Below are 25719 nucleotides of genomic sequence, written 5' to 3'. Positions count from 1 at the left end.
CCCTCCGCCCCTCCCGCGAACCCAGCCGGCGGCGGCCAGTCGCAGCCCGGAGCAGCGGCGGCGCTGGTGTCCTCTCCCCGCAGACCCGCGCTCGGCCCGCGTGCCCCGCGGGGCCATGGAGCCCGGCCCCGACGCCGAGGAGGCGCGCACCGTGCGAGAGGCGCTGGGCCGCTACGAGGCGGCGCTGGAGGGCGCGGTGCGCGCGCTGCACGAGGACATGCAGGGGCTGCAGCGCGGCGTGGAGAGGCGCGTGGCCGAGGCGCTGCGCCTGGCCGGCCCGCTGGCGCGCACGGTGGCCGAGCTGCAGCGCGACAACCAGCGGCTGCAGTCGCAGCTCGAGCGCTTGACGCGGCAGGTGGAGGCGCTGGGCTTGGGGACCGGGCAGGCCCCCGCCGCAGGCTCGCCCGGCACGCACAGCCCCCCGGCCGCGCCCGCCGCCCCCGGCCGCGCGCCCCGCCTGGGCTCCGCGCGCTTCGCCAGCCACGCCACCTTCTCGCTGTCCGGCCGTGGCCAGGTGAGCCTGGGGCGGGGAGGGAGGGCGCCGGGGCGGGGGGATGTGGGAGGGCTGCGCTCCCGGGGCCGCCCCTCCGCCTCCAGTGCGTGCACCCAGCCGCGTCCGGTCTTCTGGCCTGGGGGCTGCGGGGGTCCGGCCCCCACCCGCAGCAGGAGAGGGCCGGGGCGCCCGCTGCACCTGTCCCGGGCCCCCTCCTTTCTCTGGAGCCAGGCCCTGTTCTATCTCCCTCTCCTCTTTGTCCCCATGGCGCTGAGGCAGGGCCCCTGACCAGTCCGAATGGTCAGCAGCCCCCGACTGCCCCACCTGCACCCCCGCTTCACTGAGGCCTGACGGCTCTCGTTATTAATTAACCCAGATTGAGAACTCAGTACCCCCTGCGTGTGAGAGAGAGGGGGTCGCCAGGAGGACACTATGTGGTCCAGCGACCGCGTTGGGGAGCCGGCAGGGGTCAGGAGAGATGGCAGTCTCTAGCTTCCTGGGGTCAGTACCCGCGCGGGGGTGGGGGAGGCCGGCTGGACAGGGCACTACCCTGAGCCTGGGGCCCCCTGGAGAGGCCGGGAGAAGGTTTCCATGGTGTGTGTAGTGGCTCTTAGGTGGGGTTTTCCACTCTGCTCAGGCATGTGCTCTGGGGTTGGGTTTCCAGGGTCTGGGTGTGACTCGTTTGCACCTGCTGCCCCTCCTTGGTTTAGTCCCTCAGTTCAGATCTCCTGAGTGGGCTGGGCTGTCCCTCAAGGGGCCAGGAGGAGGGGGAGCAGATGAGCTCTGGCCCCCAGGGGGCCATGCTGGGTGGGAGCTGGCCCCAGGGGGGAGCCACTTCCCAGTGGGCGTCCCAGCCCCCTCTCCTGCTGCTGGCGCAGGTGGAGGTGGGCTGGGGGCCGTGCGTGCAGGCCCAACAGAACTAAACTGAATGAGAGGAGAGGGGAGAGAATTGTGAAGGCCGCCTGGGGACTTGGTACCCGGGGGGCAAGACATTCTTCAACCCATGGTGGTGGCAGTGCTCTGGGTGAAGTCCTGGATGTACAGACACGCTTAATTCTGTCCTGTGAACACAACTCACTACGCGTTTGTGGTGTAAAGTCACCACCGTGAGCTCACACGTGCTTGGTAAACTGTGTCATCAGCTGTTTCTGAAGTTGAGTTCATGTGCTCCTGTCTGCTTGTGGCAGCAGCTGCCCAAGGTTTCAGAAGAATAATGTCTGGGTCATGTGTATACAAACATGTATGTGCACACACTTGCTCATACATGGGCCTCTCCAGTCGTCTATTTCCATGGGAATTGGCCATGCTCACCTGAGGGGAGCTGGTCCTCTTGGTTATGGGGTGGAGAGGGAGGGTGAGGGTGCTGGGCAGGGGGGAACAGGGTCCTCCTTGTAGCCACCTGCAAGCTCCCGCAAGGACAGATGGCAGGGTGCAGGGTGGCTGGACCCAGGCTGGGGTACATGAGGGGCCCTGGGAGAGAAGACAGTCTGACCTGGGGTGGGACTGGGTGGATAGAGACCTGCGGCTGCCTGGGGAGGGATCAGCCAGGTGAGGGGGTGTCTGGGTGCAGGCAGGAGCCTGGCCACCGGGGAGCTGCTGGAGGTGCTGGGTTGTGGTTGGGTCATGCTGAGCACGAGGGGCAGCCCCAGAGTGGTCGGAGGCTCGGATCTGGTGGAGGCTGGATGGTGGGGAGGTACCAGGGCAGAGCCTGCAGCCGAAGCCCTTAGTGGGCCAGGTCTTCGGGGCAATTGTACAGGAGAAGTTGAGGCTGGAGCCTTGGGTGGAGGTGATGTCAGGTACCCAGCAGCCCAGTGGGAGCCCTGTCTTAGAGGTCGGGAGGGCAGCCCTCCGGGAGGAAGCGGCTGGGTTGCAGGAACGCTATGGCTTCTTAGGGCACGGGGGCAGAGACTTGGTGGGACAGCGGGCTGTGGCTGCGGGAAGCATGTGGGTGGAGGATGGCCCAGGTATCCAGGGGGTCAGCATCCCCTTAACTGACAGCCATGCGGGCCCCCACTTTGCACGCAGCCCCTGTCTCGGGCGTGTGGACATGGGCTTCCCTCCAGTTTCTGGTGGTCGACGGGGCCGCATGGAGCCACATACACATCCCTGCTCGTGGGGTGTGACCCGTGATGGGGGCTTGGCCACCGACAGGGGTCGGCTTCGGGCTGGGCCCCTGGGCTACCCCGAGTCTGCGTCACGGGATAAGGGTCCAGTTAGGGCTGCTGTTACCCTGCCCCTCTTCCATCAGTGAGATTTAGGGAACTTTCTGCTTCCTGCTATCTCGAAGTGCTGGGTGCAAATGTAGGGGGTGGGTCATGCTCAGTGTACCAACGTCCCCTGAATGTAGAGGGAGAGAGTTGATGGAGTTATCCGCTTTTGGGCGCATGTACCTTTGGCCTTGCACGATGGTGGGAAGACAGAGGTGCGGCGGGGGGAGTGCCAGGAGGACAGAGAGGGCAGGGCAGTGGAGTGGGAGGCCCGCGTCCCTAGCGCAGGCAGGAGCTGCTCCTGTCACCTTCGCTGTGAGGCCTTGGGGTTGGGCCTCAGTTTCTCTGCGTCTGAAGCAGTTGGGCTGGACTGGCCAGGCCCTTGTGACAGCGAGAGCAGCCGGATCCTTTCACAAGCGTGTGTAGCGGCAGCCTGAGGCTGGGCTGGGCCAGGCACCTGGGCAGGAGCTGTCCCCTGGACGTGTCCCCGGCATATCTGGAGCCACCGCGTCCTCGGGCAGAAGCGCTGCAGGCCCTGGGGACACTGCCAGGAGTTGGGCTGCCTGCGAGAGAAACCAGACTCCCTTATCAGTCTTCCTCTCCAGACGCAATAGGAGAGGTCACTGCCCTCGGGACGCATTTGTACTAGGTCTGGAGAACCCAGCGTGAGCTTGGGTGGAGGGGCCACGGTCAGAAGGGGGCTGTGGCTGCAGGAGGAACCCCTGAAAGTCCCTGCACCCCACTAAGTCAGTATGACCTTTTCAGCAGGAGCGATGTATTTCCCGAGTCCCCAAAGTCACTCACCCTGCGCCTCCTGCACCGTGTTCCCAGGCCTGGGCTTGCTCCTCTGAACACAAAGCCCAGAGGGGTACCTTGGGGTGCACCAGCCGCCTCCTGGGGACCACTTCCCGACCCCCAGGCCCCTGGTGACTCCTGTCTCAGCACACAGGGGCCCCTCGCCCCGGCTGTACAGAGGTCCTGCTGGGGTGGTTGCCCATTGTTACCCATCTCTTTCCCCTCATCCAGCCACAACAGGTGCAGGGGTCTGGGGTTCGGCCTGCCCCAGGCTCTGGGGGGCACATTCCTGCTGGGCTGTCCCCCTGTTCTCTGGGAGGCCAGAGCACCTTGTGGACAGACTGTCAGGTTGGGGCGGGAGACCTGGGCGCCTTGGACACATGCTCCATTAGCCAGCCGTGTGAGTCGAGGTGCCGCTGCCCCCACCATCATGCTGCTGGGCTGTGTGATGATGAGGTCAGGGGTGGTCTCTGAAGAGGCCTCCCCATGAGCTAGGGACAGGGGACCCTGGGCGTCTGGTCTCAGCCCACACCCCAGCTGCTGCCGTCTGGCCGCTCCACGGGAGGGAATCTGGCCGGTCAACACCCCGCCCCCACGTCACCGGTTGGGGGCCCTGCAACGTGCAGGGGCAGGCACCTAGGCCCCCCCAGACCCACATTCCTGGGAAACAGGTTCACCAGCAGCCTGTCCCTCCCAGCTGCTCCCTGGACCTGTGGCACCGGTTGGACCAGACAAGGGCAGGTGGTGGTGGGGACACAGAGACCCCAGGGCTGGCAGGAGCGGGGGGGCACTGGGTGGACTGGTTGTTTCTTCTCCTTCCGAGTTGGCTTGAAGCCAGCCAGCGTGTGGCCCTGGGGTGCTGGCAGGTGCCCCCTTCCCTGCTGTGCCTGTGAGTGGGCCTGGCCCCCTGCCCCATCCTCCTGAGTCCTATCCTTTCTCACTTCTGCAGGGACCCCACCTGTTCCATGTGGATGAGCCCCATGGGCCCCCCTCATGGCTAAAGCTCACCCCAGCTTCTCCTCCAGGTCCCCACCCTCTGACTCAGTTCTTAAACTCAACAGGCACTGTCCGGAGCTCATCACGACCCCTTCCTGGACCCTAGGCCTTTGTGGGCACGCCCACCCTCCTGACACCCCCCTTACATCTCCCCGCCCCTCTAACCACTCCTCCTGGGTGGATGCCTCCCCCCTTGTCCAGGGTCCCGCCTGTGAGCCCCTGGCCAGCTCTTCCTCTGCCATGCTCGGGACCCAGGAAGCCTCTTTTCCCTCCTTCCTCAAGTGTGAGGCCCATACGCCAGCTGTGCTTTGACCTCAGGTCCCTGGTGAGGGGGACGACTCACATGCCATGTGTGTCAGACCTCGTCCTTCTTTCCCAACCGGCGCTCCCCCCTTCATCCTCGCGTCCCTCTGATCCACAGCCCAGGCTTACAGGAGGCGTCGGCCCTTTCTCCATGTCTGTTCACATCCCCAGTGCTCTGCGTCCCTCTGTGTGGCCCAGCCAATGCCCCGTGTCCCGTGTGGACTGGCCCCGGGGGCTGTGTGGTGCATCTCTGGCCACAGACTGGGACACTTTGTGCTTTGAAGCCTCTTTCTACGGATTAGTCCCTGTGCTGGGAACAGGCTCCTATCCCCATCGCCCTGGCTGGCTGCAGACTGGGCATGGGCGCTGCCACCTCTGGGAGGCCTCCCTGACCCACTGAGCTGGAGGAGGTCTATTGGAGGCATAGGCTCTCAGGCTGGCTTGGCAGAGGGGTGCCCACAGGATGGGCTGTGCCACCTGGGGTCCGGGATGGGCTTTGTCACTCCTCTGGGGGCCTTGCTTGGACGCGTCTGTGGAAGGGCACGGCCAGCGTCTTCGCAGAGCCCCAGTGGCCGTCAGCCCGCATCCCCTTTCTGCTGGGCAGATGTTCCCCGCCTCTCACTTCCCTCGCAGTGAGTGGCCAGGCCCCTGCGGAGGAGACTATCCCTTCCCTGGGCCCTGGTTCCATCCGCCCAGTGAGCTGGTTTATGTGGAACAGCCCAGAAAAAGGGCCTGACCCGTGCTAGAGGCCTGGATGGGACTTCTGCAGCCACCTTGCCTCCGACGGAGAAATGGGCCCAGACAGGGCATGATCCTCCCCCGAGAAGCAGCACAGGGGTTGGTGGTGCGACCAGGACACTGGCTGGGCTGGGGGCTGGGGGTGTTGGCTCTGCTGTGACGCAGAGAAGATGACAGAGGGGCCCCCGGGAGCCAGGCAGCCCTCAGACTCCAGGCTGACACATGACCCTGGGTCCCATGAAAGGTCTTTGGTGCCCGAGGTCAACATAGACCCCTTCTGCTTCTGCCTGGGCAGCCCCCATGAAGGTGGCGGAGCTGCCCACCGGCTATGACCAGGGGCCCGAGCTGCCCGCCGACTGGGACCAAGGGGCCAGGCTCCCCCAGCTGGGGAGAGGTCTGGGAGGGAGCCGGGCCACTCTGCACGTGGCACCTCGGAGCCCTTGGTCCTGACCTTTGGTGTCCGGCACTTTGGGGCAGGTTTGTGGGGTCCCAGAGGTCAGCAGTGGGGCTGGGATGCCCCAGCTTGCCATGTGGCCTGGGCCTGTTTCTGTGTCTTCCGGGGGCTGCTTCTCAAACTGGAGTGTGTTTGCCCCCACCCCCTCCCCGGGCAAGGATAGGCTTTAGATGATGACTTTGAGGGTGCGCAGCTGGCCTGCCTGACAGCCCCCTTGGTGGCGGTGTCTCCGCAGAGCGTGGATTTCCAGGATGAAGCCGGTGAGGCGGATGCCAGGAAGGCCTCGGACCCTGGCATCATCGAGAATGGGCACCAGCCAGGAGCAGGTAGGGGCCCGTGGCCCGGGAGGGGTGGCTTGGGGGCTTGCGTCCATGGCCAGAGAGCGCCTGACCCTGGACCACAGCAGTCAGAGGGGCTGCCCCGAAGTGGAAGAACTTTTTAAACACAGTGGAAGATGGAAGCTCCCGGGAGGCAGTGAGCTTCTCTGTCGCTGGAGAAACGAACAGGGCCTGAGGAGTAGTCTAGGCAGCCTGTCGCATGGAGCAGCCAACAGGCCAGCTAGGGTGTCCTGAGCTGACCAAGAGACGGCTGGGGCCAGACCTGGACTCTGGGTGGAGCGTCGAGGTGTCCCCAGGGAGGGATACCTGGGAGGCTTTCTTGGAGAAGGTGGGAGGGGGGGTCAGGAGGCTAGCATCCTGCTGGGGAGCTCTGAGGCCCTACGCTGTGGCTGACCTGCACCGCCCCCCAGGGTCACATGCTCCAGGTGTGGGTGATGGACCTGCCGAGGCTGCCGAAACCTTCCCAGCACCAGAGCCCCCCCGGCCTCGCCCCGTGAGCCTCTCCTTGGGGCTGCCTCATCAGCCTGTCACGGCCATCACTCGGATGCCTGAGAAGTTCTCAGGGGAGACCTCGGCCGCGGCTCTGTCGCCCACGTCTGCCGCTGTCCTGGGGGCCCTCAGCCTGAGCCCCAGTGAGGCCACCACTGCCTGGACTGCGGCACTCAGCGGTAGGAGCAGGAGAGCGTGACCTAGGGACAACCCTATATCCAGGTGGGAGGGCAGGCAGGGCACATGGTGGGGGGTGGCACCAGACCCCAAAGAGCTGGAGCCCTACAGCCCCATTGTGCCTGTCCACAGCCTGTGCCCTGGTGATGCTCCTGGGCTCTGGGAATACCATGTGGGTCCCCAGCTCAGGGCTGGGGCTGCGCTCTCTGAGATGGGGAGCACAGATGGGACCTGTTCTCTCTGTGCTCCTCCCCTGACCATGGGCCATGGCTAAGCCCAGGGCACCCGCCTGTCTGGCGCAGGGAAGGGAGGATGGCTGCCGGGGCTACTTCTCTTTCTGCTTGTCCCACAGAGAAGAACCCCCCAGCCCCGTGCTCGAGTTCCAGCTATGGGGCAGCGTCTGCTGGCAGGAACAGCAACAGGTGGGTCAGGGTGAGGATGCTTGTGGGGATGGCCTCGGGCTCCCAGGCCACCAGCAGGTGCCTTCTGAGCTGACCCAGAGCTCCAGGGCCAGGGTGTGGGGCCGTAGGGCCACAGTGTCACAGGGTCATAGGGCCACAAGGTCATGGGGTCATAGGGCTGCAGGGTCACAGGGTCGTAGGGCTGTGGGGCCAGATTAGGGCTGGGAGGCTACGGGGGAGTGGGGCGGCGTCCTCTGATGGTGTCATGTGGAGAAATGTGGCCGTGGAGGACTCCTCCTCCCATCAGGGCTGTGGGAGGACAGGAGGCCGTGTCCCTGACCCCCCAGAGGACAGGCAGTGGCAGGCTGTCCTCATCCATGGCTGGGCTCCCTCAGCTGGGTGCTTTCTAGGGGGACGACGGAGGTGGAAGGGGGGAGGAGAAGGACGAGGGAGGCACCTGGAAAGGCCCCTCCCGCTGGCAGCTGTCCCTGTGCCCCCAGGCCAGCTGCGCAGAGAGGAGCTGGTGAGGAGGCAGGGGACTGGCTGGGCTCCTTTTGTCATGAGAAAGGAAAATTGTGACTTCCTGGCAGATTGTTGAGGAGGAGACAAAAGGGGTCTTGTCCAGTGGGGGTGGAGGGGGGCCTGGGGCTGGCTTGGGGTCACCTCTGCCCTGGGAGGACCCCCACCCCCACCCCAGGAGTTGGCACCTGCCAAGGGGTGATTATGGGACTGCTGTCCCTCCCTGTCGTGGGCTGGCCTCCACTCTGGACTGATGCTGCCAGAGAACCAGCTCCACAGGTTGGGGCACCTCCAAAGGGTGGCGGGCAGAGCCTCCTGTGTTTCTGCTGCAGGCCCCCTACCCCATCACTCCACAGGAGGGACCCTGGACCTGTGTGTGGCCAGGCTGCTCTTGACACACGGTTCTCTCCTCAGCCTACCGCAGGCCATGCTACCCCAGTCACCCCCCTCGCCCCCACCACCGGCCACCTTGCAGGCCCGGCGCCGGGAGCTGGTAAGGTCGCAGACGCTGCCCCGCACTTCGGGAGCGCAGGCCCGGAAGGCACTGTTTGAGAAGTGGGAGCAGGACACAGCTGGCAAGTAGGGACACCCCTGCCGGGTGGGAGCCACGGGGATGGGGGGGTAGGAGGCCCTGTCCCCTACCCGTTAGGGTGTCCCCGTTAGAGGCACCCCTTGGTGTCTGGACGGCCCAGAGAGACCATAGGGGTTGAGGGTTGGGTTCCAGGGGGGAGCTGTGTGCTGTTGTTGGCATGGGTACCCAGTGCCGTGTGCAGGGTGGGGCCCTACTTTGTGTGGCAAGTACACCCCCCACTCCTGGCTTCCTCCCCTCACCAAGGGAGGTTACCTCGGCATGTGCCTGCTGAGCCACACCACCTAATCTTGGGGTTTGGGGATGTCGTGGGGCGTGAGGAGGCCCTCCCTGGGGGTGGCTAGGATAGAGGATCAGAGGAGCAGGGGGCAGGCTCAAGTCCTGTGTCCCAGGATGACCTGGTGACCCTCAATCCCTGGCTGGGGGGAGGGCAGTCTTGCCCCGTATGGTGGGGGGAGGCCATGTGCCCACACGTCGTCCGGGGGCCCCGGGGACCCCTGGGAGGACAGAGTGGCTGCCGGCGGCCCCCACGGCCTCCCCACTCTGGCCTGCGCTCTTTGTACAGGGGGAGAGGCGAGGTGCGGGCCAAGCTGAAGCGCTCACAGAGCTTCGGCGTGGCCAGTGCCAGCAGCATCAAGCAGCTCCTGCTCGAGTGGTGCCGCAAGAAGACTGTGGGCTACCAGGTGGGCCTGGCCTGGGGCCCCTCCTGGCTGGGGCGGGCAAGCTGCAGCCCCAGGGGCTGGCCTTCACAGCAGGTGCTCCAGAACCCAGGGATGCGTGCATCTGCATCTGAGCAGCGTCTGGGCCTCAGCCTGGGGCTGGGTGGCAGGGCTGGAAGGGCTGTGTGTGGGAAGCCATGCCCCCGCCCCGCTCATCCCCTGCATTGCTCCCTGCCCTCCTGAAGCATGTGGACCTGCAGAACTTCTCCTCCAGCTGGAGCGATGGGATGGCCTTCTGCGCCCTGGTGCACTCCTTCTTTCCCGATGCCTTCGACTATGGTGCCCTGAGCCCCTCGCAGCGGCAGAAGAACTTCGAGCTGGCCTTCAGCACAGCCGAGTGAGTGCAGCGACCCCTGCGCTCGGCAGTGGCCCTGGGGGGGCACGGGGAGCACGGGGAGCACGGAGCAGGCGGGTGTGAGGCCCTCTGGTGTGACCGGAGCCTGCAGGGGTTGCCCACACATGCTCTACTCGTGGCTCCTGCCCAAGCCCCGGGGTGCGGTCTGGGAGGCCAGCCCCTGATGGGCTTGGGGTGGGTGGGGGGCGTGGGCTGGGGTCTCCCAGGGTGCCTGGCCTGTGCTCTCAGGGCTATGTCTTTGAAACTTCCCCAGGAAGGAGGTGTTGTTCTGGCATTTGATGGGAAATCACCTGCCGTCCTGAGCCTGGCTTGTCAGGAGGACATTGAGGGGGGCGACTGTGGGAGCCCTGGCACTTGGGGAGCCTCAGCTCCTGGGCTGGCCTGCCTGGCATTGGGCTGTGCTCGCAGGCCTGGCAGTGGACGCACCAGCTCATGGTGCTGACGGGAGGAGCTGGGGGGCCAGGGCTCTGCCCTCTCACGGGCCTGGTGGGCTGTCAGGTTGCAGAGAGCGGGGGCTGGGAGACAATGTGTGGAGGACGTGTAGGGCTGCGGAGATGAAGCGGGGGAAGGTTAGCAGAAGGGAGGCCTCTGAAGCCGTTTCCTGCCCAAACATTAATCTGCCCCAGGGCCAACTCTGTGTCTGTGATGTAAGCCCCCCAGTTCTTGCCTTGCCCCGAGCAGGAGGTTGGCCTGCAGCAGGCCTGGACACCCAGAGGCCAGGGCAGGGTAAGGAGACCCTCCTGGAGCCGCAGCATCGCAGGATGGAGACCCCGGCCCTGGGCTCCTTGGCTGCGCTGTGAGCACGTGGGTGTTCCCCCTGTGGTGGGGTCGCAGGGGACATGTCAGACACCGGGCCCCCTCAGGGTCACCAGGGCCCCTGTGTACTTTAGGAGCCTTATCCTTCTCGGCTGCGGGGGATTAGCTGTTACCCTAATCACAGAAACAGCTCTGGATGGAGCCTGTTATGCAACTGGACCCAGACTGTGGGAAAGCGGAGCCAGGGGGCGGCTGGGCATTGGGGAGGGGTGCTTGCAGGGGTAGGCCCGATTGCCGGGAGCCCAGAGGTGGCGGTGCCATGAGTGTGCAGGCCCGGGGTGCTGGTGCAGGCCCCTGGGGTGCATCCCGGCTGGTGAGGCTGTGCCTGGAGTTCTGGGGGCCATGGCCTGGCCCGGGGTGGGCCAGGTGGGGATCAGGGCCACCGGGGTGGTGGTTGTCCCTGCGTCCTACATCATGGGGAGCACCCTGCCCTCCTGCTTGTGGGCAGCCGGAGCCTTCTAGAGCCATCTTTGGCTGTGCTTTCCCAGGATAAGGGTTGAGCTCCCGGAGCCTCCAGGTTTGGGGCACATGTGCCTTCTATGCCTGGCCCTGGGGGCGATCTTCAGCTTCCCCCATACCCCGGGCTGACAGGGGGCCAAGACCTGGCCCGGTGTCCCTGGGCTGGGGAGGGGAAACATTGTGCCTATCCCTGAGGGTCTGCTCTGGCTTCTCTCCTGCCTTGAGGGGCTGCAGAGCGGGTGCCCGGGGACACCCTGTGTGGGCAGGAGTGGCTTCCCCTGGGCACTTGTGGGAGGTGACCTCACAGGGCCCTGAGGCCATCCCCGGAGGACGGCGGCTGCTCGGAGGGGGACGCAGACACAGGGTTGCTTGCTGGAGGGGGTGCTGGGTGTTCGTTCTGGGCAGAGCATCCTCGGTGGACCAGTAGACATGTGGGGCTGTGCAGGGGGCAAGGCCAGTGGCGAGAGGGCCTGGACTCTCGGGGGTCACAGCCTGCGGACAAGAGGGCGGACTGGCCCCTGACACATGGAGTCAGCTCATGTTGGGGAGGGAGTGTGTGGGCAGGGCCAAGAGGTGCAGAGACGTGTCAGCCGGCCACCCCACCCCATCCAGGCTGTGGACACGGTGGCTACTGCCCCTTCTCCCCATAACCACCGCCCCAAGGGTCCCTGAGGCCCGGTCTGTGTGAGTGATGCAGGGTTGACAGGATGGTGAACCCACGGCCCAGATGGGTGTCCCCCGGGCTTGGAAAGCGGGAAGACTAGCCTTCTTACAAAGGGGGCTGGGTGGGTGCGTGGGGCCACCCTCTGCACCCGCTCCCTGCCGTCCCTGGTCCCCTGGGTGCTCGAGTGCCGAGGCTCCCGCTTGCCCTGTGGGGAATGTGCCCTGCTCTCGGGTTACGCCCGGCAGAAGGGGCTTCGGGCTATTTGTGGTGCTCATGTGTCTGCGTGTGAAACCAGCCGGGAGGCCGCAGCCCGACCTGGCATCCGCGGGCGCAGTGGCTTTTACAGGAGTAAAAATAACCCCTCTAGCCCCTCCCCCGCGGCCCCTCAGCCAGCCCCGTGTGGAGGGACTGGTCTCGGCGCTGGGCCGGAGCCCTCCGGAGCCCTCTGGAGCCCTCGTCCCCCCGGGCCAGGCTGGGCTCAGGGAGTTCGTTTAAAACCGGCGGCGGGCGGGTGTTAGGGTCCCTGTGGCGGCCGAGGTGCCCACTCCCTGCGGCGACGGCCTTGGTTAAGCTGCCTTGCTCTTATGAGCACCGTCGGGGGATTAGGGAGTCGAGCATACGTGGGAGGCCGCAGTCTAGGTCGGTGACGCTCAACATTTTAAAGAGGGAGAAGGGGCCTCCGCTATTTTCGAGACTCGCAGAGTTTTACAGAAGTCACTGTGGAAGGTCACCTTCCTTCCCTTGCATTGTGATTCTAGAATGTTCTTTAGCCTGTGTGCGGCTTCTGGGAATCCTGCCGGTGCCCTTGTGGTTGGGGGGCTGGGGGGATGAGGGGGTGGGGTGGGGCCGGGGCCCGGCCTGTTTGGCGGTGGCTTCCCAACGGGGTGGCAATGAAGTGGCAACCAGGAGGCCACCCTGGTGGTGAAGGCAGGGGTGCCCGTGGGCGGAGCCAAACATGCAGGCGGGAGCTCCCTGCAGCCCTGGGCGCCCTGGGGTGAGATGGTGGAGAGGTGGCTGGGGAGACATGACAGGCAGCACGGAGAGTCCCAGGTGCCCCTAGAGGCTCAGTGAGGAAACCAGAGCCGAGTAGCTTTGGGGAAAGACGTGACAGGAAGATTCCCCGAGGATTCGCTTTTAGCACCGGAGATAGGGAAACACGAGCTGAGAACAGACTTGAGGGGCCAGATGCTCAGGAGCCCGAGGAATGGGAGGGGAGCTTCTGTGACGTCAGGGGACACCGGCCCCTTGCCCGTGGGGAGAGGACGCAGAGCTGCCCACGGCAGGGAGCACTGGTGCTTCCTCCCCAGGTTTGGAGGCCAGCTCTCCAGCCTCTTCCCAGGCTGACGCTGGGGCTGTAATGACATGACTCTCACTTAACTTGGGAGGGAGGATGGCCTGGCACACGTGTGGGGTCAGCTCGCATGGCCTGGGATCCCATGAGGCAGCCCTGGGCTGGCGGGCAGGTGGGTGGGCAAAGAGCACAGCGGGTGCTGAACAATAGCTGGGCAGGTGCGCGCAGGTCCCAGGACATGAATTGGCAACCCTTCCCCCGCAACAAGGCACAGGGGTCCCCAGCCTGGGCCACTGGGGGCGCCCTGCATGAGATCAAGCCCCCCGTGACCTCACGGGGCCCCTGGGTTCCCTCATAGGACCGGATCCAGACCAACGGGCAGGCGGTAGTGGGCCGGGACCTGGTGTGCATGTGGCTGTGATGCTGGGTTTCTGGTAGGGGGGCTGGGGGCTGGCCAGTGTTCAGGGCCCGGGAGCGCGAGGGACCCACCAGAACTGGGTGTGAGCTCCTCCGAGCACAGCCGTCCCCCCAGCCTGTGGGGGCACAGCTGGGGTCTGACTGTGCCGAGGACGTGGACTGAGCAGCAGACTTACCTCTGAACCAGCTTAGGTTCTGAAGTCCGGCCTTTCCCGTCCACGTGCTTGCTCCTTAAGTCGGGGCCCGGTGATGGAAACGGCAACCACCCTGCGGTCCGCATGCATGGAGACCCCTCTGGCCCCCTCTGCCCCGCACCCCACGGTTCCTGCAGCAGGACAGATACCAGGAGCAGTCACGTGTCGTTCTCGCCCAATGTCCGTGAGGCTGGGGCCAGGTTGTGAACCCCGACAGTCCATGCACTTGGTCACAGGGGAGGCGTAGGGACCTCGGGACCCCAGAGGTGCATTCTGCTGCGGAGTGGGGAAGGACACCCGCTGTCCTCTCCTGTCACTGTGGGTGCTGCCGCGGGAGCTGGGGACGGTGGGGAAACCACCAGAGAGTGCCCAGCCATCGCGGCATCTACACCAGGGCTGAAGGCTAGACCCATGGTTCCCAGAGCACACGTCTTGGGGCCTGGGGGCCGGGAGGGGGGCGGGCAGCTTCCTACCTTGGCCCTGGTGACCCACCAGCGGGTGGCGAGATCAGGTGAGCGGTTCATGCCCTGCACTGAGGGAGCAGGGTTGGGAGGGAGACAAGCATTGGGAGAAGATCTTGGGGTAGAAAGTACGTGCACAGGTGTGTGTCTTGTCACCGTGAAGAGTCTCTGTGTGTGGGTCTCATAAAGGGTCTAAAACACTGTTTATGTGTCACTGGGGTGAATTTATTTCTTCATTTACTCTACATTTTGTAGCTCACGCTTATTTTTCCTCACACTGCCCCTGACACACAATGAATGTTTTGGTGATGTTTCATTCTTGCACTAAAATGTCGCTAGTAAAATTTGGACTAACAGAAGTGAAAGTTAATTCCACTGGAACTTGGAACAGGAGGTATTTTTCAGGGATGACATAAACCGACTCGGGGGTTTCTGGGTGTGGGGGTCTGGGCAGCACTGACCCCCAAGGTCTCCTGGGGTCATGGGAGGCCCCACCCTGGGGGAGGGGGTGTTGCGGGGCTGCTGGTGTGGCCAGTACCCTCATCCTGACGTCCTGATGGGGCTTCTGTGTTGTAGGAATCTGGCCAGTTGTGAGCGCCTCATCGAGGTGGAGGACATGATGCTGATGGGCCGCAAGCCGGACCCCATGTGCGTCTTCACCTACGTCCAGTCGCTGTACAACCACCTGCGTCGCTTTGAATGAAGCCTGTGGGGCCTGTGTTGCCAGGGCCGAGCCCAGGAGGAGCTCCCTGAGCTCGGCGGCTGGCTTGGGGTGCAAGGCGTGCCGTCCGCCTGCTGTGTTGTGTGATGCGGGCGCTGCGCGCTGTGCTCCACATGGGCGGTGGCCGGGCCCGAGGGATAGGGAGAGCCAGCCGGCGCAGTGGGTGCTAAGTGCTTATGTCCCTTCCCGTAAAAGGCTTGCCTGTGGATCCTGGAATGTGAGGTCTGTTTTCCTGCTGCCGAACTTGGTACATTGGCTTCCCGGGGTTGCGTTGTGACCAGGTGTGTTTTGTCAGAATACCCAGGGTTCCTTCCATTCGTCCATCCGTCTGCATGTGCTCCTAGGCCCTCTTCTCCTGCCTCTGGGCCTCAGCCCTGCAGCGGGGAGGACACCCCTGTGACAGCCTGACAAGACCACATCTAGGGAAGAAACTTCGCTGGGGCCTAGGCAACACATGCCCCCAAGTCACCCCCGCTCTCTAGGGGGTAGGGGGTGCCACCTAGTCCCCAAGTGCCCCATCCTTCCTGGGAGGCTCCACGAGGGTTGGGCTGAGAACAGGCTCCTCCCGAGGTTAACGTGATTAGGGAAGGATGGGGCCCTTTGTGCACAGGAGTAGTTTCCATTCATGTTTTTTAGGGGATTTGCTGCAGATATTAATGGGAGGTAACTGCATCTGTACTGTTGACTGTTTGTACATAAAAACACGTGTCAAACTTCACTTTGCATTTGTTATTTCTGTTTGGGGATGTGGGGCCCATGGACAAGGGATTTTGCCTGCGTTTCCAGTGAAAATCTGCTTAAATCCCCCCCACCCCATCACTGCCCAGGAGGATGAAAGTCATGTTGGCACAGTAGCTGGAGAGGCTCCCTTGTCCCTGCTGGGGGGACATGAACAGGGACCCCCCCCCCTTAGTGCGCTGCCGAGGTCCCGCGGGGGAGGAAGCCCACCCAGGAGTGCTTCGGACCTGTTCGAACAGGACCCTGTTCGAGGCAGTAGGTGCTGGGCTTCTCGCAGGACGTCTGTATGTGACACAGTGCAGTTAGCTTCCTCAGGAACGCTCCTCCCGCAGGTTGGGTTTTAGGAACAAATGTCTAGAATTTCCATGTGAGGAGCTGAGATGTCTTCAGCTCATACAGTGGGTACCCAACACCTGTGCCTGTGAGCCTCCTCAGACTGAGGCCTGAGGGGGGAGGAGAGACATGGGGGGGTCTATGGGGAGAGAGGAGAGACGTGGGTGGTCTGTGAGGGGAGAGAGACATGGGTCTGTGTGGGGAGAGGATGGACGTGGGGGGTCTGGGGGAGATGAGGGACATGGAGGTCTGGGGGGGAAGAGGGACATGGGGTCTTTGGGGGGAGATGAGGGATTGGGGGGTCTGTGTGGGAGAAAGGAGGGATGTGGGGAGAGGGGAGGGACTGGGGGAGTCTGTGGGGGGAGAGGAGAGACGTGGACGAGTTCTCCAGATGGGTGAGCAGTAGTTTGAGCAGATCTGCTTGTTGGGCCAAACCTGGTCCCATCGTCTGTGTTTCCCCACATGAGGACCCCTCCCTCCCTGACTCCCTCCCTCCCTCTCATGCTGGGGGCGCTGGGGAAGCTGCGCCCCAATATTGCCAAAGACATGTGCCCGTTTCCTTAGGGGTTTTGTTTTCCCTGTACGGGAGCTTAGGGTGTCAGACCTAAGGCCAGTCTGGGAACAGTGGCTCTGTGAACCGCATTTGCACACTTGGCTGAGTCCTAGGGGACCCATGATCCCCCCACAGACCTCAGTGCTGGCCAGTGCTCACAGAGCTCTTCCGGACTGCACGTGTGCCCTTGCACCTTTGCATATCATGCAGAGCAGATCCCGCAGGAGCACCGAGCCATTCTCCTGTGCTGGAGGCTGCTGTTCCTCGGGCCTCACGTCGGGACTCACACACCAAGGTCCTCATGTAGGTTCTACATCAGTTCCATCTGTGGTGTTTGGGGAAGGCGCTTATGATGTACTGGGCTTAAAACATGATTCCCCCCCAGGACGAGGCCCAAGGGTTGCAAGGCTAGGGCAGCACCCGCCACAAGGCACAGTAGCAAACCCTGCTTAGGCCTGGCTTCCCCGGAGGTCGCGTCCTACTCCAGGTTGCTTTCCCACCCTGGTACCGATGGGTACCCCCTTTACATCCCCCTCACCCCTGCCCCGCCCTGCCCTGAAAATTACTTCAGAGTGCTCGTAAGATTGTCACGCTTTTCCAGATCGATTCCATCACCTGGCTTCTGTCGACACTAAGTCCGACTGCATTGGCCTGTGTGTCCCTGATGAGGACGTTCTGGCTGCGCTGGGATGGGCTTCAGCACCTCTGACAGCTGGTGGGGTGTTTCTCAGAGCGAGGGAGCACTTTGTGAATATGATACGGTATGTGCTGCCCAGGGGAGGGTACAGGCCAGGTGTTTGGGGAACAGTTTGTTAAAGCCAATGAATTTCGCAAATGGGCGGGATGACAAAAAGCCCTCGCTTCCCCAGCCATGGGGGTCGGCGGCTTGACACCAGAGGAGGCGAACAGGACGCAGTGTGCAGTGTGTCCAGCCACCCCCCCCCACCCCCCGCCTCCAGCTCTGCAGGACTCCAAGCAGGCGAGCGGCTGGCTAACAACATGGGTGGAGTTGGTTGGCCTTGGGTGGGACACGTTCCCCACCCAGCAGAACCAGCTGTGTCAGGGTTTCTGAGCCGGTGACGCGGCCCGCTCACTGTGGCTCCAGCCGTCTGCACCATGGGCTCCTGCCGACTGATAAATGTTCTTGTGTGATGACCCATCTTTACTCCCTTGACCTGTCATCTGGGGGTTCTTGGTCCTGCTTTGACATTGAGTGGCCTGTAATGTCCTCGGAACGAACACGTCCCCAGTGCCCGCACAAGCCTCTTCACTTGAAAGCAGCAAATATGGGCAAATGCCCAGAAGGGAAGGAGTGAGGATACTGGGCTCTCCCAGCCACCGCCCCCCACCCCCCCACCCCCCCCCACCCCGCCTCAGCAGCCTTGCGGGGAGGAGGATGTGGGATCAGGTGCAAGAAAGAGCTAGAAAGCGGCCCCCAACCTGTGGGGCAGGTGGTGGTCCTGGAGGTAGGCAGAGAGGTGCCCTCTGGCCCTTGGGTCACCCCCCACCCCTCGCGGACCCGGTGTTCACACACTGGCTGGGGTACAGGCTTGTTTTCACAAAACCCATGTTTTAATCACGCACCAACGCCCTCAGCACCTTTGGTGTCTCGGTGGTGCCAGCGGTGCTGGCGTCCAGCAGGACCCCCACCCCCCTGGCTGTTTCGGTCCCTGGCTTGGTCTCCTTTCCTGGATCCGCCCCCTGCGTCAGGGGTTCAGGACACGGGGCTGGTGTGGACTTCAGGAGGCCAGGGTGGTCCGTTGGGACAGGGTGCTTCACCTCCGCAGCCTCCTCCGCGATGAGCTCCTTTTCCAGTGTTTGCGACCTCAGCAGATGCAGTGAGATCTTCGTGTGTGGCCCACCCAGGACATCGGGAAGTCTTGCCGCACCTGGGCGGGTGGCCAGGCGACCAGAGCGGCCCACAGGCTTCCTACCATGCGTGCATGTGGGCCAGTGTGGGCGCGGAACCGTGCTGGCAGAGGCTGGAATCCCCTTCTACACAGTGTCCCGCAGCATCAGAGCTACCCTGTGGTTCCACTTAGGAAAGTCTCCAGTTTGGAGAAGGGTTGGAGGAGGATGTCCAGGGACACACGTCTTCCCTCATGTGTTGCCAACGCGCTGCCACGTGCACATTCCCCTTACTCCGGTTTGCTGAGGACTCAGTGAAAAGTGCAGAGGTCACAACACCCAGCCCTGAATCCTTAGACGCCTGCAACAGTGTCAACCTGGTCCCCCGCTCGTGGCCTGTTAGTGTGGGGGCAGACGTACCTTCATCCACGTGCAGGCTGTGGCCAAGTTTCTCTAACTGTCCCCATGGGGTTCCAAGGCTGCTTAAAACATTCAGAGACCCAGAGGCTCCCATCAGAGTGCTCGCATTAGGTGGGGTTGCTGTGTCTCTTCCAGGTCTTCATCAAGAACCCCCCCTCTACCCACTCCACTTTTCATTTAGTGTCTAGTTTCTCTTTGATTCTTCGGAGGAGCCCAGGCAGGTGCCCCCAGGCCGTGCCCCTTCCTGACTAGACCCAGGGGAGGCCAGGTTGGTGCAGGGGTGCCCCATGCGGGAGGGCCGGTTGCACCAAACACCTGCGGGATCATGGATGGATGACTTTTGCCTGAATCTGTAATTATATGGGGCGTTGAAAATGGTGATTGCCATATTCCCTCGAACTCATGGATTCTAGGTGGTTTTCTCTGTCTTGCAACGGTGTTGTAGCCTTCGATGCCATGCCGGCATCATCCTAGGTCTGCCCACTGGCTCTGGGGTCCTCCTGCCCCTGTGTCCCACCAGTCCTGGGGGGGGGGAGGCGCCACCTACCCTGCTCTGGAATCAAAACGGCTTCTGGGCTAACCTTTGACCCAAACGTAGAATCAGCATCACCCAGGGATTTCCAGCGTCTCCAGTGGGTGCTTGTACTCATCCATGGAGGATCAGGTGCGGGTGCTCTACTCTGAGGCCCCCTAGGTGCTTGTGGCTAAGATGGGCCGAGGTGCCTCCAATCCAGGTCCTAGAGCATGGAGCTCATCTGCATCTTGCATCTTGCACTTACGTTCCCCGTTCTGCTCTGGGCCCCGATGGTTCCCAGTAGGCCCATGTCCCTCCTACCAGACACAGGGTCACAGTCTGATGCCACTGCCACGGCCAGTGGGGCAAGTGGCCTCAGCGTGGCCTCTACTGCACTAGTCTCATGAGTGAACATGGCGTGTGCCTTTGTCCAAGGCCCCTGGTGCATCTTGTCCCATGATCTCCCTCCTCTCATGTCGTCTTGGTCCGTTTTTCTTTTGTTCCTCCTGATTTTTAAGCCCTTCACATGTGGGGAGGGTCCTGTGCTCTGCATCCCTGTCTCCCCATCCTCTCTGCCCTGGAAGCACGTCTAGCTCCTCTTGTGTCTCATTTGGGTTACAGGCATCACCTCCTGAACCTGGCCTCCCACCCTGACGCCTGGCCAGCCGTGCCCTGTGCAGCCCGCGGGACATGTCCCCACGTCACCTGCCCTGAATGGATGCCCATGACTGTGCACAGTGATTCCTTGCCAGGGCACTGACAGCCACTGTGAGTCCAGCCTCAACTTGCCCCTGTGCCCCGTCCTCCCTGTCCACCTGAGTCTCAGTGTACACACCACGTGCCTGGGGAGGCCTTCACGGGCGGACGCCCAGAGCTCCACGAGCTGGCTCGGCCCTGTCACGCAGGTGCCACTTCTTTGGTCTGAAGCCCGTGAGCCGTGCCTGGTTCCCCTGGGGTCTCTGTGGCCTGAAAATGCCTGGCATGTGGGTGGATCCTCTGCTGGTTGCTCAGGGCCAGGACAGTTCAGGAGCAAGTGGCTACAGTGGCTCAGGCCCACGTTTCTGAACGTGGCCTTTCCTTGTAGGGGGACATCCTCAAGATTGCTTCAGTGCCGGCCTGCAGAGACTCCCGAACGGCCAGGTCACAGGGCTCCGCGGTCATGGCTGTGCTCCAGTTGCTCTACATCTATGGATTCAGCAGGTGCTAATACATGAAGCCAAAGTAACAAGCTGTGACTTAGCCTCTGCGGGCGCTACTGGGGCATCCGTGGGGGAAAGGGCTCTTGTTTCAGCCCCCAGAGCGCCCACCAGTTACCACCTTGGAGGAAGGAAGAGTTGGCTGTGTCCCAGGGTGACCAAGGTGTCCTCCCCTTGGCTCATCGCCTGAGACTGGAAAGTGAGAAAATTGAGTCGGGTGGAGCAGAGACCCCACTGCTGAGGGGACAGCAGACCCAGGCCCTCCACCCACCCTGGCACCCACAGGATGGTCCCTGGTGGGAGCATGGCCCCTGCAGAGTGCGTGGTCGGACCCTGTCCTGGTGGCATTGGCCTCTGGTCATCCTCCTTGCATGCTGCTGCCATTGTGGGAGGCAGAGGCTTCCAGAGCCATGGAGGGGGAGGAGGCATCCACGGGGCACAAACCTGGGCCCAGAGCAGGTGGCATGAGCCCTCTGACCTGGTCTGCTCACTTGTGGATGCTGCTCCACCCTCACGGCCACCACTGCCCTGCCTGCTGGTGAACTTGATGGCACCCTGTGCCACGTTACCACCTTAGTAAAGGCTTTGGCAAAACACCAGAGCAGGTTCTTCCAGAACTAAGTACGGATCGGGGGTCGTTGGTTGTGGTCTGCAGAGGGTTCATGACGGGCAGTGACCTTGTCTCACCGCTGCCAGGCAGGGCTGAGCTCTAGGTGCCACCCCCCCCACCATCCCCCAGGGACTGATGCTCCAGAGACAACCCCAGGGTCCTGCCCCATGCGTGCCCCCTGTCCCGCTGTAGGTTTCCTTCCGGCCAAGGAATTTCAGTCCAGGGCGGATCTGTGTGTTGCTTTGTTACTCTATCCAGAGGCTTCTCCAGCCCTGAGCACAGTGACTCAGGGGGAATGGGGTATTTTCAGCCAGGGGCCATCGCAGCTGCTGTATCAAGTGTCCCTGGGCCAGTGGACTTCGTGACAGGTGTGTCTTTATTCAAGAAAAATAATGCACTTAATTTAGAGGAAGGACTTCCCCCTCCAAGTAACTCGAGGTGAGGGTGACCACCATGTTCCCCCGGGGCAGAGGCGCCCATTAAGCAGAGCTCCTGCGGCTGTTCCCACCTCCCAAGTGGGTCCCGGGGTTGCCCTGTGAGCCTGGAGGGCTGGGGGCTCAGTGAGGCTGCCCTGGATGGATGCTGGGGTCCTCGTGGGACTTAGGCATGAGCACAGACCACCGTGGACACGGCTGTGCCACGTGGATTTTTTTTCCTACACGCTTTTAAAATCGATTTTACTGGGGCACCCTGGGGGCTCCGTCAGCTGAGTGTCTGCCCTCAGCTCAGGGTGTGATCCCGGGGTCCTGGGGTTGAGTCCCACGTCGGGCTCCCTGCTCCACAGCGAGTCCTCTTGTCCCTCTCTGTCTGCCGCTCCCCCTGCTTGCTCTCTGTCTCTCGAACAAAGACAATCTTTTTAGAAAGCAAAAAAAAAAAAAAAAAAAAAGGGCAGCTTTGGTGGCTCAGCGGTTTAGTGCCACCTTCAGCCCAGGGCGTGATCCTGGAGACCCAGGATCGAGTCCCACGTCAGGCTCCCTGCATGGGGCCTGCTTCTCCCTCTGCCTGTGTCTCTGCCTCTCTCTCCCTCTTTCTCTGGGTCTCTCATGAATAAATAAAATCTTAAAAAAAAAAAAGCAAAATAAAGTCAAATTTATGGAGACAAAATCAACACCCTCTTAAAAACTAATTATTTTGGGGACATGATACATGTGCACAGAGTAAAAGGTGAGATGTGCTGCAGGTTGCATCCCCCACCCCGCCCAGGAGACTCCCGCCTGGCCCTCCCTCTGCGGAGTGTTTCCCCGTAGTCCTGGTTGGTTGACGCTGTTTTACTCCTCATTCTTGGTTGTCCCTGTGGATCTGTGGATATGTCGGCGGATTTCCCACCACGGGGGTGGGGGTGGGGGGTGGGAGCTGGGCTGCAGGCATCCAGTTACTGTTGGGTCTGCTTTATTTCGGCTCTGGAGAGAAATGTTCCCGGCTGGACTCCTCTCCTTCCCAGACCTGCTGTGGCTTCAAGACAGGGTCACTAACTGCGATTCTGGTTCCATTGGGAGGGGAAACCGATCCCCACCCTACTGGGACACGGCGGCTCGATTGTAGGGGATGGTCCTGTGGGAGCTGGGTCACCCCTGGCTTCCTCTCCCACCACAGCCGTCAAGGCTCCCAAGCTGGGGAGACAACACACAGGTACTGGGGGAGGGTCCAAGACCCCCGTCCTGGAATCCTCTGGGGACCCCAGCCCCAACCAGCATGTGAGGTACATGGCACTGGGCACTGTCAACTGCTATAACTACAAGAACCAATAACAATAACAACAATGATAGTAATAATAACAATAATCATAATAATAGGGATCCCTGGGTGGTGCAGCAGTTTGGCGCCTGCCTTTGGCCCAGGGCGCGATCCTGGAGACCCGGGATCGAATCCCACGTCGGACTCCCAGTGCATGGGGCCTGCTTCTCCCTCTGCCTGTGTCTCTACCTCTCTCTCTCTCTCTGTGACTATCATAAAAAAAAAATCATAATAATAGTGTGCTATTTTGTGTGCTACGTCCAGGTCAGTTCCTCAGTAGTTACTGGGAGCGTCCCTGCGTCCCCCCGGCCATTGAGGACAATCTCATCCTTCCGTTGCTCAGACCCAGGCCTGGGAGCCGTTTCTGACTCCTTCTTATGTCACAGCCTGTGCGTTAGAGACACATTGGCTTGGTCTTCAGAGTCCACGTGAACCCACCTTGCAGGGCCTCTGGGGCTGCCTGGGTCTAAGCCCTGCGGTGTGCTGCCCTGGGGCACAGCGGCAGCCTCGCCCTCCTGCGTTATCGCCCAAGGGTAAGTCGGGACACGCCACCCTCCACACAAGCCCCTGCAGCGCCCTGGCCCCTCAGACCCTCTGGACGAGCTCTTATTGGTGTGCGGGAACCCATCAGCACTGTGCCGCGTCCCTGCTCACTGAGGGCGTGGGCGGAGGCATCTGGGCCCTTTCCACCGGCGCTCAGAGCCCCGCAGCCACCCCAGTCCCCCCTGCACCTGTCCCCACCACGCGCCGCACTCGGGCTGCCCGCGACCTTGCAAGGATGGATCTCGGCAGGAGTCTTTCTCGGGTGTGGGGCCAAGCGGATCCTTCCAGCCCGGAGCCGCCAGAGCTGGGAGCCCTCCCCGCAGGGCGGCTGAGCCCCAGCCCCCGGCGCAGGCGGTGGGGCAGCAGGCCTGGGGCGGCCCGCACGCGGTCAGGAGCCCGGAGGGGGGCAGCCCCGCGCCCGCGCCGTGGACCTGGGTTGGAGACCTGGACCCACGCGCGCCGCCCCTCCGCCTGCCCGCCCGGCCGCCGCGGCTCCGGGACCCTGCCACTCGCTCTTCCCTGCGGGCGCAGCGGCTGCTGGACTCGGGGGCAGCCTCGGCGTGGCTGGAGCAGAGCGCGGCTGAGGCCAGTGGCCATGTGTGGCCCGGCCCTCTCGTCCCCTGTGGCCACGGCGCCCCTGCGGAGGTGCGAGGTGCGAGGCCGCAGGACAAGGCCGGTGCGTCTTGGAGCCTGTGTCCCACGGATGAGGATCAGTGAGGGGTGCCCTGGACACCGGGCCCCCAGGCGGGAGGCAGGCTTCCGGGGCTTCTGCTAGGACGTGTGCCCGTCGTGGGGCTTGGGCTCGGGACTGGGAGGCGGGGGTGTCCCTCGGGCCTCGGCGACTGTGGCACCGCATACCCCTGGTGCATGCAGGGCACCCAGCTCAGCCTGGAGCGTTCTCTCTCCCTGGCACGTGCCCGTCCCTGCGGGTGGGCATTCTGTGCCCCCGTCGGCCCCGTTCTAGAGTTTTCTTCTGTCCATTCCTGCTCATGCACTTGTTTTTTAACACTGAAGTCTGGACCTAGACCCGGCAAGTCCAGGTGTGAACCCCAGCCCTGCGCAGTCTGACCACGTCTCCCGGGCAGGTGCTCAGCCCCCACAGGCCTGCCCACCCCCTCTGTCGCCCGCAGACACACCTCGGCGCCTCACTCGGGCTGCCGTGGGGCCGGGACAGGTGGCGGTGGGCCGGACCCGCCAGGCTGGCCTTTGCCGACCCCCAGCTGCCACCTGGGCCGTCCTCCCCACTGCAAACCATCAGGCAGACCCGGTTCCCCAGCCACACGCGCAGGGGAGACCGCCCAGGCGGGAGGCTGTTGAAAGGGCTGAGGCAGAGGAAATGCGATCCTGCTGACTTTGTTTGTCGCTTCCCGGCCTCCTAGCAACCGGCATCACCACTGGGCCTGGCCACGAGTGACAGTGGCAGCCAGTCACATTTCAAACAGTGTCACTCAGGCTTGAAACGCCCTAGGGTTCCAGTTCTGTGGTTCGCACGCCCCATGGGGACCATGGTCTCTGCTCTGGCCTGTACTCCTGGCGGGTCCCCTGCCTCCCCACCCGTGCCTGGGAGCTCACAGCCCCCGCCACCGCATGTCCCCACGGTGCCCTCTTGCGGAGCTTCGGCGTCCTGCCCATAGGGCGTCCTTGTTTATGGCTCCCTTCCCCTGGGGATACAGCTTCTCCCCGTATTTCGTAAGACACTACAAATAATGACTCATTGTTTCATTTCCAGTCCTCCGAACCATTAGTTCCGTTTTCACCCTAAGGTTTCTCCCCGCTGGCTCCTGCCTACAGTACCTCAGAGTTCAGAGGGCCTCTCTCGGGGGCAGCAGCTAGGACACAAGCCCGTGTCCACCTGCCCCCAGCCGGGTGCACTGACCATGCCAGTGGTGATCAGGAAATGGCACCAAGGTTTGCCACTTTAGCATAAGGATTATTATTTTTTTTTTTTTGAAGATTTTACTTACTTATTCATGAGAGACAGAGATAGGCAGAGCCACAGGCAGAGGGAGAAGCAGGCTCCCTGCAGGGAACCCGATGTGGGAATTGATCCCAGGACCCCGAGGTCATGCCCTGAGCTGAAGGCAGATGCTCAACCACTGAACCTTCCAGGTGCCCCAGGACCTGTTATTTATAAGCTCTGTGAAATGTAAAATTTATGTGTGCAAAAAAAGCGCTTCAAGAAATAAAAAAAAAAAAAAGCCCCCAGACTTTACTTTTCCTGGAAGATTCTGGCTTTATCATTCAAAAATACTATCGGGTAGCATCGTATATTTTGTAATGTTTTGGGAACTCATTTATTTAAGCAAGAAGATCACTGAGTGGTTATTTTCTTCAAGAGGCTCTTTCTTCTCAGGATTAGCTAAACTTCATCTTGAAAGCAATTTGCAGTGAGCATGATACACGCTGATTATGCATCACGTCTTTCCTGTGACCACAGCCTGAGATGAAATAACATCACAGAGGACGATTGTCTTGGGCGTCATGTTGGCAGAAGTCCTGCTTCCTTCTCCCCCGTGCTTTCCGCCAACTCAGAGAGCAGAAGGTTTTATCCCCGCCGCTGGGCGCGGGCAGGGCATTGTTTCCACGACCCCAGGACCAGTGGCACAAGGGTCTTCCCATCATGGGCACTGCCTG

General features: G+C 62.4%; 1 protein-coding gene and 1 long non-coding RNA gene across 2 annotated transcripts; one reads left to right on the top strand and one right to left on the bottom strand.

Moving 5' to 3' along the window:
- The first annotated feature begins 100 nt into the window (after positions 1-100).
- SMTNL2 (smoothelin like 2) lies at positions 101-15314 on the top strand. Its single transcript, XM_072821678.1, has 8 exons — positions 101-514; positions 6222-6312; positions 6735-6992; positions 7343-7412; positions 8325-8489; positions 9065-9182; positions 9404-9555; positions 14452-15314. The coding sequence occupies exons 1-8, from the start codon at positions 116-118 to the stop codon at positions 14576-14578; spliced, it is 1380 nt and encodes a 459-aa protein (XP_072677779.1). The 5' UTR covers positions 101-115; the 3' UTR covers positions 14579-15314.
- A 238-nt stretch (positions 15315-15552) lies between these two features.
- LOC140625019 (uncharacterized) lies at positions 15553-16940 on the bottom strand. Its single transcript, XR_012024423.1, has 3 exons — positions 16787-16940; positions 16358-16545; positions 15553-15616 (listed from the first exon to the last, which is right to left on the bottom strand). It is a non-coding gene; the product is annotated as an uncharacterized lncRNA (long non-coding RNA).
- Positions 16941-25719: the final 8779 nt, after the last annotated feature.

This window comes from Canis lupus, chromosome 3 (assembly GCF_048164855.1).
Source record: "Canis lupus baileyi chromosome 3, mCanLup2.hap1, whole genome shotgun sequence".
Lineage (NCBI taxonomy): Eukaryota > Metazoa > Chordata > Mammalia > Carnivora > Canidae > Canis > Canis lupus.
This window is presented reverse-complemented; position numbering and strand designations above follow the sequence as displayed.